This window comes from Lithobates pipiens, unplaced genomic scaffold (assembly GCF_037356315.1).
Source record: "Lithobates pipiens isolate NorthernLeopardFrog02 unplaced genomic scaffold, aLitPip1_a1.2 Scaffold_18, whole genome shotgun sequence".
Classification (NCBI taxonomy): domain Eukaryota; kingdom Metazoa; phylum Chordata; class Amphibia; order Anura; family Ranidae; genus Lithobates; species Lithobates pipiens.
Window position 1 is genome coordinate 432639446 of NW_027507758.1, and position 14263 is coordinate 432653708.

Below are 14263 nucleotides of genomic sequence, written 5' to 3' on the forward strand. Positions count from 1 at the left end.
AAGTGATTGTAAAGTCTCTTTTTTTTTCCAATAAAAATAACAAACATGTTACAGTGGATTTGCACAGAGCAGCCCCGATCCTCCTCTACTTGGGTCCCTCTTCTGTGCTCCTGACCCCCCCCTCTCCTGTTGAGTGCCCCCACAGCAAGCAGCTTGCTATAGGGGCACCTGAGCAGAGTCACAGTTCTCTGTGTCGATTCAGACAAGGAGCTGCGGCCTGGCCCTTCCCCCTCTCTCCTGATTGACTTTGATTGACAGCAGCGGGAGCCAATGGCGCCACTGCTGTGTCTCAGCCAATCTGGAGGGAGAATCTCCGACAGCCAAGACACTCGTAGACATCGCTGGACAGAGATGAGGCTCAAGTAAGTATTAGGGGGACTGAGGGGGCTTTTGCACACAGAAGGCTTTTTATCTTGATGCATAGAATGCATTAAGATAAAAAAAAGCTTTCTGCATTTACAACTCCTTTAAGACTGTAAAGAGAAGGGAGCTTGACAGTAGCAACCGGGGTACCGGCCCCTATTCACGCATCCACCCTCTTATCTACATGCAAGGTGTTGGACGCATGGATTCCAATGGAGGTTTTTTTTTTTTTTGAAGCACATGATTAGAGCCAGAGGTTCTAATAGGATTCAAAAAAGGGTGGGCTCCAGGTGCTTACTGTCACACTGATTCTCCTCCCGGCCAATAAGGAAGCGGGTTCCTTGGCAGAAAGGAGAAGCGTATCCATTTTAAAGGATACGTTCATCTTTACCAACATGTTACATGTTACACCTGTATTTAGGGTTTAACATGTAACATGTTTTCGTAATCATCTGCCCCTCACACATGTGAAGCGCTGTCACATGTAAAATCAGCGTGGCTGTGCAGGAGCTCCTCAGTAAAGCATCCAATGTGAAAAGGGTCAACATTTTTAGTTGTTTTACTGTAAGACCCCTTTCACACTGGGGCATTTTTCAGGCGCTTTAGCGTTAAAAAAAAGCGCATGTAAAGCGCTTGAAATAAGCCTCATCTGCAATCCCAGCGTTTTTTGAGCGCTAGTGGGGCGCTTTTGACCCCTGCTAATGGCCAAATAAAGTGTCAAAAGCACCCACAAAGCACCGCTGCCAAAAGCGCTTTGCAGGCGCTTTGTAGGCGCTTTTCAGGCATTTTCCAAGGCGCTTCCCATTGATTTCAATGGGAAGGAGCGCTTTTGGATTAACCGCTCCAAAAGCGCTGCAAAGAAGCTGCTTGCAGGATTTTTTTTGATGCCCTGCCAGCGCGGCGCCTCAGTGTGAAAGCACTCGGGCTTTCACATTGGGATTGCAGTTGCGGCTTCTTTCAGGCGCTTTACAGGGTGCTTTTTTTTAAGCTAAAGCGCCTGGAAAAACGCCCCAGTGTGAAAGGGATCTCAGTGTGAAAGCACTTGGCCTTTCACATTGGGATTGCAGATCAGACGTCTTTCAAGCGCTTTACAGGTGCCTTTTTAAACTCTAAAGCGCCTGAAAAACACCTGATAAACGCCCCAGTGTGAAAGGGCTCTAAGCCCTTGTACACACGGTCGGAGAATCTGTCGGAATGAGTCTTATCGAACCGCGTCGTCAGATAATCCGACTGTGTGTGGTATGCATCGGACTGATTCCGTCCGAATCTCCGTCCGACCCAATTTTCCAACATGTTGGAAATATTTCCCGACCAACTGGGCCGGACGTACCTAATCCGATCATGTGTAGAGCATTTTCATCGGACCAAGTGCCACGCATGCTCAGATCAAATTCCTACATCAAAGCTATTGGCTACTAGCCTGAATGTAGTCCGATCGTAACGAAATTACGTCATCACGTTCCGTCGGACTAAATCCGACAGGCAAAATCCGACGGATTTGGTTGGCAAAATCTCTGACCGTGTGTACGTGGGCTAAGAGATATTTCAGCCTGAGGACTTTCTTTGAATGGGCTGCCGTACAAATGGGTATCTGTCATCTCATGTCTGTCCTAAAATGTCATGGATAATAAAAAGACATGTAAGACGTGAATCTGTTTGTGATTTCTGCACAATTGTCAGAGGTTTGGCAAATCTAGTGGCACTGTTTATGACACAGCTGAATACTCAAACATGTACAGTGTTTTTCTATACCTTTTTTGCAACCCTGTATGTCAACAATTTTTTTGCTACGGAATGTACTAAAGGAGATTAGAAGAACTTCAGGAAATACGAATTTGACCTTTAAAATTTAGACATTTTGAAATTGTTGATCTATATCTTGTTTACCACTTATATATAATCGTTGTTTTACAAGCAAAAAATGTAATACATTGCAAAGGATTTCGGAAAACACTAGGTGTTAGCTAAAGAGACAACGCAGCAGTAGTTGCTAGCTTGAGGCACTGCTTTATCTGATGGAAAATTGAGATTGAGCTGTGAGATTTGGGATGACTCACTGTTGAGAAATTGAGATGCCTCAATGCTGATAAATCATACATTTTTTTTGCAAAGATGTCATTCCCCTTAAAGTAAAGTTTTTTTTTTTTTTTTGTCCATAGATAAAAACAGGCTGCATAGGAAAAGTGGTGGTGGAGGGTGGTGGGTGAGTGAAGAAGGGGATGCCATCTTGCCAGACAAATTGCTTCCTGGAAAAGTTTGCTTGATAGTAAATTGTGTAGTTATTTGATGGTAAACTCTATATGAACTAGTTTAATTTTTTTTCTAGGCAGAGAGTCATATCTTTATCCAATGGATGTTTCAAATCAGGCCAAAGATAATCGAAATTAAATATGAAAGAACAAAATGCATATCTGAGGGATATTAAACCTAATCGTTAAATATGGAGACCCACCTAGTTATTGCACAATTAAAGAATGTCAGTTATATTTTTTATCTGGTTATCTTTTGTAACCTGCTAAAAAAAATACTTTTGGTAATCCGCACTTTAACCTCTAGAGATCCGTGCTATAGCCGAATGACGGCCACAGCGCGGACCTGCTTTGCAGGGACAACGTCTATTGACGTTGTCCCGTGCACGAGTGGCCTGCGCGCCCCCTGAGGGGCGCGCACGCCACACTCTGTGAGTCTATGAGACTCACCTGATCCCGGATACGAGCAATGGGTCGATTTACCACGTGATCAGCTGTCAGCCAATGACAGCTGATCATGTGACAAAACAGAGCCAGTAATCGGCTATTTTTCATCCTCGCGCTGAGAGCGCGAGGAGAAAAAAAAAAGCCGATCACCGGCGGACGTGATCGGGACATCAGTCCCGATCACGGCCAGCGTATCAGTGCCCACCTGCCCCCTGACAGTGCCACCTATAGAATAAAAAAGTGCCACCCATCAGTAACCACCGTGCCACCCATTAGTGCCCACAGTGCCACCCATTAGTGCCCACAGTGCCACCTAACAGTGCCCACAGTGCCATCTATCAGTGCCCACAGTGCCACCTATCAGTGCCCACAATCTGCCGCAAAAACAGTGCTACACCTCAGTGCCACATATCCGTGCCCATCAGTGTCATCTACCAGTGCCCATCAGTGCCCAGCAGTGCCGCCCATCAGTGCCGCCCATCAGTGCCCAGCAGTGCCACCTATCAGTGCCCATCAGTCCCATCTATCAGTGGTACCCATCAGTGCCCATCCATGCCACCCATCCGTGCCACTCATCCGTGCCACTCATCTGTACCACCCATCTGTGCCACCCATCCGTGCCACTCATTTGTGCCATCTTATCTGTGCCCATCTTTGCCCATCAGTGCCGCCTTATCTGTGCCCATCGGTGCCACCTTATCTGTGTCTATTAGTGCCAACTTAACTGTGCCTATCAGTGCCCAACAGTGCAGCCTATCAGTGCCCACCAGCGCCGCCTCATCAGCGCATTTCAATGAAGGAGAAAAAGGACCTGTTTGCAAAATTTTATAACAAACTATTAAACATGATTTTTTTTTTTTTTTACTTTGCATATTTTTTTGTTTGTTTAGCAAAAAATAAAACTCCCAGCTGGAATTAAATACCACCAAAAGAAAGCTCTATTTGTGGGAAAAAAATTATAAAAATTTCATTTGGGTACGGTGTTGTATGGCCGCGCAATTGTCATTCAAAGTGCATCAGCGCTGAAAGCTGAAAATTGGTCTGGGCAGGAGGGGGGTTTAAGTGCCCAGTAAGCAAGTGGTTAATCCTTTTCTTTCCTGTAAGATGATTATTTTCATGGGACATTTATGAAACAGTAACACACATTTGACTATCTATGGTTTATCAAAACTAGTAATATGTAACAAAATACATACTGATTATTAATTATCAATGACCTCCCAGTGCATAATATATGACAAACTACGTACTGTTTGAGACGTACTTAACACGTATTTGGTCTAAAGTATTCGTTTTGAGCTGTGGAAAATGTTTGGCTAGGATATAAAAACTCAGCAATCCTATCAAGGTTCCTCATTTTGTACCTACACTATCATCTCCCCCACCAAATAAATACTTAGCAAAAGTGAAATTGAAACTATTGGAAGGAATAAGGAGATGTTAAATCTTATTCTGGCCAAACATAATTAATTTGATTTTTCCTACAAAAATGTGTTGTAATAGCAAAATTAGTAATTTTTTTTTTTATTTGAAAAACGGAAGGAGAAAAACAGTTAGAAATGCACAAATTAGCAAATCTATCCGTTGGATTAAGGAAAAGAAAAAGTTACTGTATATCATTAAGAAAAATAAAAATTACAATTCTTGTATAATGTAAAATTGCTGACATAATAGATCAAAATACCGCACTACCACTATATGAAAATGTCCAAGTGTGCCACATTAAAAGCAGAATAAAGCTAGAGTTACACACATTGAATTCAGGATGGAAAAGGAAATCTAACATATTTTTCTATTGTCATTAATAGGGTGGATGGACGAATCTCCCCTACCGGCTTTAGTATTCTGACAGCTGACAACCATGGCTGTCAGAATACCCAAACATTGACTGCATCTGAATGGATGCAGTCACTGTTCAGCCAACAATTTTCAACATGTCTTCTACTAAGTTCGTATTTAGGCAGTGTAAGTTGAAGAAGATAGTATCCAACAAATCCTAAATCCCCAAGGTTGCCTCATGACCTTTTCAATTATGCAGCAGAAATATACAGTGCCCCCTATACAATTCCTACAGTATGCCGAGATCAAAATTTTTTTTCAAAAAGATTGGATATTGACAAAATCTTTCTCTCCCCCAGGTACTTTCCAGGTCCTAGATAAACCCTTGGAAAATTACCATGGGTTTACATGACCTTCAAAACTGCCCAGTGCCCAGACCCCCCATTGCCCCAGGAACTCCTAACCAAGTGAGCTATTTTTTTTTAAAGTGGTTCTAAAGCCTGGACATTTTAACCTACTGCATTTCACAAATTAGGGTAAAAAATGACCCAGTGTTTGTATCGTCCTCTCACCATCCTTTAGATTTACCTAAGTCTTATCTCAATCCAGCTCTGTGCTTGTCTGCAGCAGCTCTCTCCTCTCTCTTTCTGCTCACAGGGGCAGCAGCAGGAGCCATTGGCTCCTACTGCTGTCAATCAAATCCTGTGAGCAAAGAGCAAGGGGTGGGGCTGATAGACGAATCAATAGACGCACACAGTTTGGCTAGGCATTGAACCTGCACATCTGCCCCATAGCAATCGATTTGCTATGGGGGCAGACGGAGAAGAGAAAGAGGACAGAGTCAGTTGGGGACCCCAGATGAGGTGGTTTGGGGCGCTCTGTGCAAAACCATTGCACAGAACAGCTAAGTATAACATATTTGTTATTTCAATTAAAAAAATACCTTTACAGAAGGCCTGGCTAATCCTTCAACAGAGCTGGCTACATACTAAACAGACAACAAAAAAGAAAACTCCGCTCTAGGTGAGTGATAAGAGACAGGTGGGGAAAAGGACTCCTCCTACGGGTGCACGCCTCGCTTCGCCGGCCATGTGCAAGTACTCCTAATACTCAAAAGTCCCTTTTATTAGAAGTATAAAAACATGAAAAAAGACCACAGGATAGTACCCAAACAATAGCATTTAGACACGTTTCACACAGTGGCTCTGTGTTTACTCATTACGTTAACTGCTTCCCGACCAGCTGTTTTACTGTGGCAGGTTGGCTCCCCTGGGCGAGCTGTTGTAGCTTTATGTCGGGCCCTTTAATACCACTAGGGGGCACGCGCGTGTCGCCAGAGCCGCACACGCTCGTGACTGTGGCGCAACGTTGGAGCTTATGCACGTGCCTGGTGGTCGCGATGACCGCTGGCCACCCGCGATTGCTCTAAACAGAGACAGAATGAGGTCTGTCAATGTAAACAAACAGATCTTCCTTCTGTCAGGGGAGAGGAGCCATATCTGTTGTTCATAGTAAGTATGAACAATGATTGGTCTCCTCTCCCAGGCAGTCCCATCCCCCCACAGTTATAAACACTCCCTATGACACACATGTAACCCCTTGATCAGCCCTTAGTGTTAACCGCTTGACAATTATGCAGTAATCAGTGGCTATTTTTAGCTCTGATCGCTGTATAAATGTCAATGGTCCCAAAAAAGTGTCAAAAGTGTCCGATCTCTCCACCGCAATGTCGCAGTCCCGATAAAAATCGCTGATCACCGCCATTACCAGTAAAAAAAAAAAAAATAATAAAAATGCCATAAATATATCTCCTATTTTGTAGACGCTATAACTTTTGCAAACCAATCAATATACGCTTATTATTGCGGCCTAAACTGAGGAAGACTTTTTATTTTTTATTTTTGGGGTATATTTATTATAGCAAAAATTAAAAAAAATATTATTTTTTTCAAAATTTACGCTTTTTTTGTTTATAGTGCAAACAATAAAAATCGCAGAGGTGATCAAATAGCACCAAGAAAGCTCTATATGTGGGAAAAAAAGGACGTCAATTTTGTTTTCGTACAATGTCGCATGACCGCTCAATTGTCAGTTAAAACGACGCAGTGCCGAATCACAAAAAATGGCCTGGTCATTAAGGGGCCAAATCTTCTGGGGCTGAAGTGGTTAATGAGTAAGCACAGAGCCACTGTGTGAAACGTGTCTACCTGCTATTGTTTGGCTACTATCCTGTGTTGTTTTTACATGTTTTTATACTTTTAATAAAATAGACTTTTCGGTATTTGGAGTGCTGCCATCCCAATTTTTTCGCTTGTACTTACTAAACAGGCTATTCTAGTCAAATCATGGAGGGAAATACAATTCAAACTTATATAGAGGGCATACCAAACCACTAATATATCCCCCCTCCTAAAATTGGCTAGCCTATTACCCTAAATGCAAACTAAACAATTCAAATTTTATGCATCTAATGTGGAAATGTGCAGCCATTAAAACGTACAGGTGACTTGCATAATCATATACAGTATACACAGGATCTAGTGTAAAAGGTAAAGTCTAGGTTCACCTACAAAAGTTAAAAGCAAACTGAGCACAAAGGACATGACAACTTCAGTATGATATGCCTCTTGTTTCTTGTAGTTGGTGACCAGGTTTGCACACATCTCAGGAGGGATTTTGGTCCACTTTTCTTTACAGATCTTATCTAAATCCTTAAGGTTTCTTGGCTGTCACTTGGCAACTCAAGGTTTCAGCTCCCTCTATAAATTTAAATAGGATTAAAGTCTGGAGACTGGCTAGGCTACTCCATGACCTTAATGTGCTTCTTCTGGAGCCACTCCTTTATTGTCTTGACTGTATGTTTTGGGTCATTTTCATGCTGAAAGACCCAGCCATGACCCATCTTCAGTGTTCTTAGCGCCATTTTTCATTGAAAGTATTTCAGTAATTTAAACAGATTACAGATTAACTTAGATAAGAGTTGTTAATGTTTTTTTTCCTAAATCTAGAGTATGCACAAAGCACACTCATACATTAAACATTAATCTTCCAGGAATATAATTTGTAACATGTATAATGCACTCATTCTTGTTGGATTGCAGGAGTGTGTATTGGACAATAAAGGTATAGAAGTTCTTTCTATAATATTTACAGGATTGACTATTAATATGCTGTATTTTGCACATTGATGTATGCTGCCTATTTATTTTGAAACACATGGCAAAGGACCAAAAACCAAACCTACAGCATTTTTTTGCAGCACACCACAATGCAGGCCATGCACATTTTGTGCTTGTAGCATGGGTCAGTTGGCATGCCTAAAGTGAAACAATAATAATTAAACATTACTTTAAATATCATGTCTGGGGGTCCCCTTGTCGGATATTCCGATTGTGTGTGGTCTCCATCGGACTGTTTCCGTCGGAATATCCGACGGACCAACTTTTCCAACTTGCCGGTAAAATTTTCCAACAAAATGCTCCGATCGGACATACTCCGATCATGTGTAGCCTACTCAGAGTGCCACGTATGCTCAGATCAAATTCCTAGACCAAAGCTATTGGCTACTAGCCTGAACGTAATCCCGTCGTAACGAAATAACGTCATCACGTTATGTAGAATCGGATTTTCCGACAACTTAGTCCGACCGTGTGTATGCAACATCACTTCCGGACCTCTTCCGGAATTAATCCGTCGGAATTACTCCGACGGATTTGGTTGTCGGAATCTCCGACCGTGTGTACAAGGGCTTACAGTGCCACAGCAAAATGAAATTTCTAAATGAAAAAATTTAATTTAAAATTGCTTGCGGTTGTAATGTATTGATGGCTTCTGTCAATATAGATAAAAAAATCTAGGAAAAATTTGGCGTTGGTTCCCACCTCCCATTTCGTAACAAGCTCTTCAGGTCTGGTATGGATTTTAAGGGGAACTCCAAGCCAAAATGGAAAAAAAAATTGGTGTGGGGTCCCCCCAAAATCCAAACTAGAGCCTTATCTGAGCATGCAGCCTGGAGGTCAGGATGGGGGGGCAGCGGGCGAGTGCCCCCCCTCCTGAACCATATCAGGCCACATGCTCTCAACATGGGCAGGGTGCTTTGGGGTCCCCCCAAAGCACCTTGTCCCTATGTTGATGGGGACAAGGGCCTCTTCCCGACAACCCTTGCCGGTGTTTCTATGCACTTTATATATATATATATACTAACTGAACTGCCTGGATGCCACTAACTAACCTGCCTAATCTAGCTCAAGTTTTTTTATCCACTTTATCACACTATACATAGCTGCCGTGTAAGCAGCCTTACATAGTGTGGGGCGTGGACTTAGCCCCCTGAGCCATGACTGTCCAAAGGCACCCTGCCTTTGGTTAATCATGGCTCTCACAGCATATCACGCTGTGATTGGCCAAATAATGCAGGTCAGGTGCATGCTTTGGCCAGTTAGCAGCCATCAGTGCACTGCGATCTTGCAAATTTGCTTTGAACGCCCCATATGTTTGTTTGTTCTGTGAATAAACAAACATCAGATGTTGGAGTCGAACTTATGTTAGACTCCAACATCGGGACCATCCCTAACAGCAAGTAAAGGACCGTGCATTATAATTTTTACTACATGTTTCTCATGGGTCTAAAGGGGGCCTAAAGGTTTGGTGGGTGGATGGAGTGTTTATACTGTAACTGACAGATTTGTTTTATGTCATTCCTATTGCTGTCCTTGCAGATTTGTTTTTAAATTTACAAGCTCCAAGGTTGTCATCCCAATTCTGATTGCATAGCTAATGAATCACATATGAATCACATATCATAAGCAAGCATGCAGAAAATAAATTCAGAAAATACAGAACTGTCCTGCACTAGGGACACCCTAAAGAACAATACTATCTAAAATAAAAGATTGCCCCCCCATCTACAGTTTGCTTAAGACCATTTGTAAAATTTTGCATATTCTGTAGACATATGCAAATTAAAATTTATGGCTTAAATAGGCTGTAAACCTCAAAAAAATTAAAAAAATTAAATAAAAAAATAAATAAAAAAAAGAGAAGAAAACCTGCAAAACAAAGGTAAAATGAGCTAGTATGCATCGCATACTATCTTATTATAAAATACTTACCTTAGAACGATGCCCTGAATTGGCACCGGCACACTGCTGACAGGGCCAGCATTTTTCCCAGATTTAGTTACAGGTTCGCGGGCTCCGGCACTGTGATTGGCCACAGCCGCAATGACGTCACTCTCGTCATGCGCGGGAGCCGCCGGTCACAGCACGGGCCCTGAAGAAACGGCACAAGCGGGCCTTTTCTTCAGTGCACATGCGCCAATTATGTCAGCAGCAGCATATATAGTAAATATCTCCTAAACGGTGCAAGTTTAGGAATATTTACGGTACCTACAGGTAAGCCTTATTATAGGCTTACCTGTAGGTACAATTTAAGAGGAAGACTTTACTTCCTCTTTAACTTTCAATAATTTCTTTGTAAAATACATTTTTGAGTTGGATTAGAAGCATTGCATTTCATGATAGGCAAAAGCTGCATTCCAGCATATGGTGGTGGTGATATCATGATTTGGACCTGCTTTGCCTCTGGATCAGGATGGCTTGCTGCTATCAGTAATGGAATTATCAATTCAGAATTGAACCAGCACATTCAGGGTACTTGTTCATGAAAGAGTAGCTCAAGAGAAAGTCAGTCATGCAAAGACACTAATAATTTAAGTCAATCTGCTAAAGCATGGTTAAAGTAGAAGAAAGTTATTGTTCTGCAATGGCCAAGTCAAAGTCCCGATCTTCACTTTATAGAAATGTTGTGTGAAGCAGGCAGCTCATAATACAGCTGCTCTGTAAGGAAAATGGGATAAAACATACCCAGGTCAATGTGTACAACTAACTTATGTACAGGTACACTTTATTTCATTTTTTTTTTCAGTGAATAAGTGCAGACACTCCCCCTTTCAAGTTCCCCCTTGTCTCCGCCCTTACCCACCTCCAAGCATGTCCCTTGATTCCTCCCCCTATCCGCATCCCAGTCCCACCCCTTTTAGAGAATAAGTATAATTTTATGGTGTTAAGTAATTTGCATGGAATTTGTTAATGATAAGCTGTAAAATATATCCCTTGCAGCCATCAACTATATACCCCTCTTTCAAAAATAGTCCCCCCCAGCAACAATAGACCCCCCACAACAAATTACCTTAAAGCAACAATAGATCCACCCCAGCAGTAGACCCCCATCTGCGACAATAAACCTCCTAGCAGCCAGCATTAACAGACCATTTAGCAGCCAACAATAAAAGACCACTCCCTCATTTGTAGATTTCTCCCAGCAGCAATTGAACCCCCTTTCCACAGCAACAATAGATCCTCCAGCAGTCAGCATCAATAGACTCTCCAGCAGCCAACAATAGACCCCTCTCTCAACAGTAGATTACTCCCAGCAGCAACTGAACCCCCCTACCCCAGCAACAATAGATCCTCCAGAAGCCAGCATAAACAGGCCCTCCGGCAGCCAACAACAATTTACCCTCCCCAAGCAACAATAGATTCTGCAGCAACCAGCATCAATAGACCATCCAGCAGCCAACAAGAATAGATGCCTCCCTCAACACTAGATCCCTCACAATAATAGATCCTCTAGCAGCTCCCATTAATAAACCCGTAAGCACACCCCAGGACCCCTTGCCATTACATGTATTCAGTGTCGGAGGTGCAAGAAGTGCGTTCCCCCACATTTCCTCTGAAAAAAAGCCCTGCTTTATTTGATATGTGTTTGTCACAAAATTTGTTTTACAACATATGCATACATACTGGTATACAATTTGGTTCTGCATGTAAAATTATGGAATTACTATGATTTTTGCTTGTACCAGAATGTTTAACTTCATATACTAAGGCAAGTTTAATATTTCTACCCATAGACAATGCTGTAGATTGATGTAAATTAATGTCTAAATGCTGAAGTATCTCCAATTACAAACACCTGCCCAATATATTTTGTGATAACTTGCCTAGGGGGCAAAAGCCCTCCGGTCTCCCATGCCAGTCTTCTGTGCTTGAGAGTACTTTGCCAGTATGCTAATACTTGTAGTTTATCTGTGTAGCGCCCACCAAATTTAGGTGGGTACTAAATAGGTTTAGATAAGGTAAGTGTTAGGTAAATTTAGCCAGGGCCTTACACTTTTAGGCCTGGTTGTTTGTTTTGGGAGAGGGGAGTGGCAGAGTAGAGGGGGTGTAGCCATCTACACTCTAACCCGGAAAGATTCCCCTTTACCTTCCATTGGAAATGTTCTGGAAGGGAGGCGAACTTGGGACTGGGGTGCAGGCAGCTTGTATGGAGAGCCCTGGACCAATCATTAAATTGCATTGGCAGGAGCAGGACTCGCATATAAGCTGGGGGTCACATGCTTCCAGGGGATGGGAGGAGTCTGAAGCAGAGAAGGAGGAAAGATGTAGCGAACATGGAGCAGGCTTAAAGGCCTGGGGGTTCAGAGACCCCAGCGCTGGATAGCAGGAATGGGCTTGAAGGCCTGAGGGTTCAGAGACCTCAGTGCTGGATGGTCCTAGCGGCCATCATATAATCCGGAGAGGTGAACCAGGCATCCCAACCTGGGATGTACCCGAACATGCAGAGGAAGAAGTAACTGAAAAGAGGATGGAGTAACCTGGGATCGACCTTCTGTAGCAATCATGGACTATCGATGGGAGAGAGCAATGGGAGTGCAACCCAGCAGTGCTTATCCGTCAAGGACACTTTCCTAAACTGACACCGGGAGGATTGCAGGAGTCAAGATAGGCAAGTGAGGCCTGGGGCTTCTAACATCCACAAACCACAATGTCTTTCAGAGGGACATTGGTCAGTTCACTACAGGAAAGGATATGGGGACAAAAATAGGAACCAGAGTGTTAGAGGTAACTCATATTCCCTAACCATTATGTAACGTCCTTCAAGCAAGTAATAAAAGTTTTCTAAAGTTATCATGGACTGTCTGCTGTTTGTGGAATTTGTGCAGGGGTGGGAGCAAGTTAACAGAAAGGTAGGGAGTAGTGCGCTACATCTGCATGGCCTCACCTTTTCCAAATGTAGAGTATGCCATATTTAAGTACAAAAAAATAGGTATGCTATATAAAATATTTATGTTTTTTCTTTTCTAGAGAGATCTGAACAAAGGATGCAAGCAACCCTTGAAATAATGGACTGTAATGAACTCTTGACACATGCATGGATGTGAATTTTAATTTGTGGAATGAGTAACAGCCATGCACCATTTGTTTCAGCTGGTCTTGGAACAGAAAGATCTGTCCAGAGCAGGTGACTTGTTCTCTTTAGATGATTTTGAAATTGAAGGTAGCCTGTCTGAAGCTCTGGAACAAATCAGGATTATATCATCCTCCTCGGTAAGTAAAAATAAAAATGTTTTTAAGCCCCCCTGTGTGTTTTGATGCACATCGTGCTGAATGCTAATATACAGGTCCATTATTTCTGTCAATGTAGGGTGTGTAAAGATGAAGCCAATACTAGTGCTCCTACTATGTTTGAAACATTTCCTATGACAGCTTGTTTTGCTGTAACACAGAAACTGAGTCAGCATGCACCTGCTCTCAAGTTGATCTCTCTGGATTACACCAGTGTGACTTTGAAATTGTGCTACTTCAGCGTAATTTCAAAGCCGTAAATCAGTGCGATTTGAATCTCCGATTTCATTGCAGCTTGTGACTTAATTTTACTGATGTCAATGCAAGTCGCAATAAAATCACAGAAAAGTAGTGCAAAAATCGTTTTCAAAGTTGCTGTGACATGAGGCGCAATCGATTTGAACAGTTCCATTGCTGAAAATAGAGTGGGACTTGTCATGAGATTTTGTACTGTCCATTCGCATGACAAATCACATTGGTGTCAACAAGGGCTTTTGCTGATGTGGACCAGCCATAAGGTTCCCTGGCGTAAATTTAAATCAATGTCTATAAACATGGAAATACTCAAGCCGCGTTCACACGGGCGGACTGTTTGGCCAGCTTAGTCCGTCAAAACACATTTCAGCGGACAGTCCGCTCGTGTGTGGGCTTCAGCTGACTTTTTCAGCGTGCAGTCTGGCGGACTAAGTATTTCGGAATTTCCGTAATACTGTCCGTCATACTTTGGTTTCAGCGGACAATCCGCTCGTGAGTAGGCTAGTTCGACGGACTAAGTATGGCGCATGCTCAGAAAGGATTTACACGGCGGAAGGTTGCATTGCTGTGTATTGGACTTCCTATTTCTAGTCCCGTCGTACGCGCTGTACACGTTATCGCGCAAGCTTTCGACGGACTGTTTGTGCATCCGTGTGTGGTCAAGTCCATTCATTCGAAAGTAGGACGAACTGTCCGTCGGATTGTCTGACAGACTAAGTTGGCCATACAGTCCGCCCGTGTGTACGCGGCTTAAGATCCCCA

At 42.8% G+C, this 14263-nt stretch overlaps 1 protein-coding gene across 8 annotated transcripts in view; it reads left to right on the forward strand.

The window, feature by feature from the left end:
* VEPH1 (ventricular zone expressed PH domain containing 1) overlaps window positions 1–14263 on the forward strand; it is a 554211-nt gene that overhangs the window by 18245 nt on the left and 521703 nt on the right. For all 8 annotated transcript variants that reach the window (XR_013276867.1, XR_013276866.1, XM_077488095.1 and 5 more), the window contains exon 2: window positions 12986–13228. Coding sequence is in view for 6 of the 8 variants with exons in the window: in XM_077488095.1 (XP_077344221.1) it covers window positions 13091–13228 (138 nt within the window). In the remaining 2 variants the exon portion in view is untranslated. The remainder of the gene's footprint in view (window positions 1–12985; window positions 13229–14263) is intronic.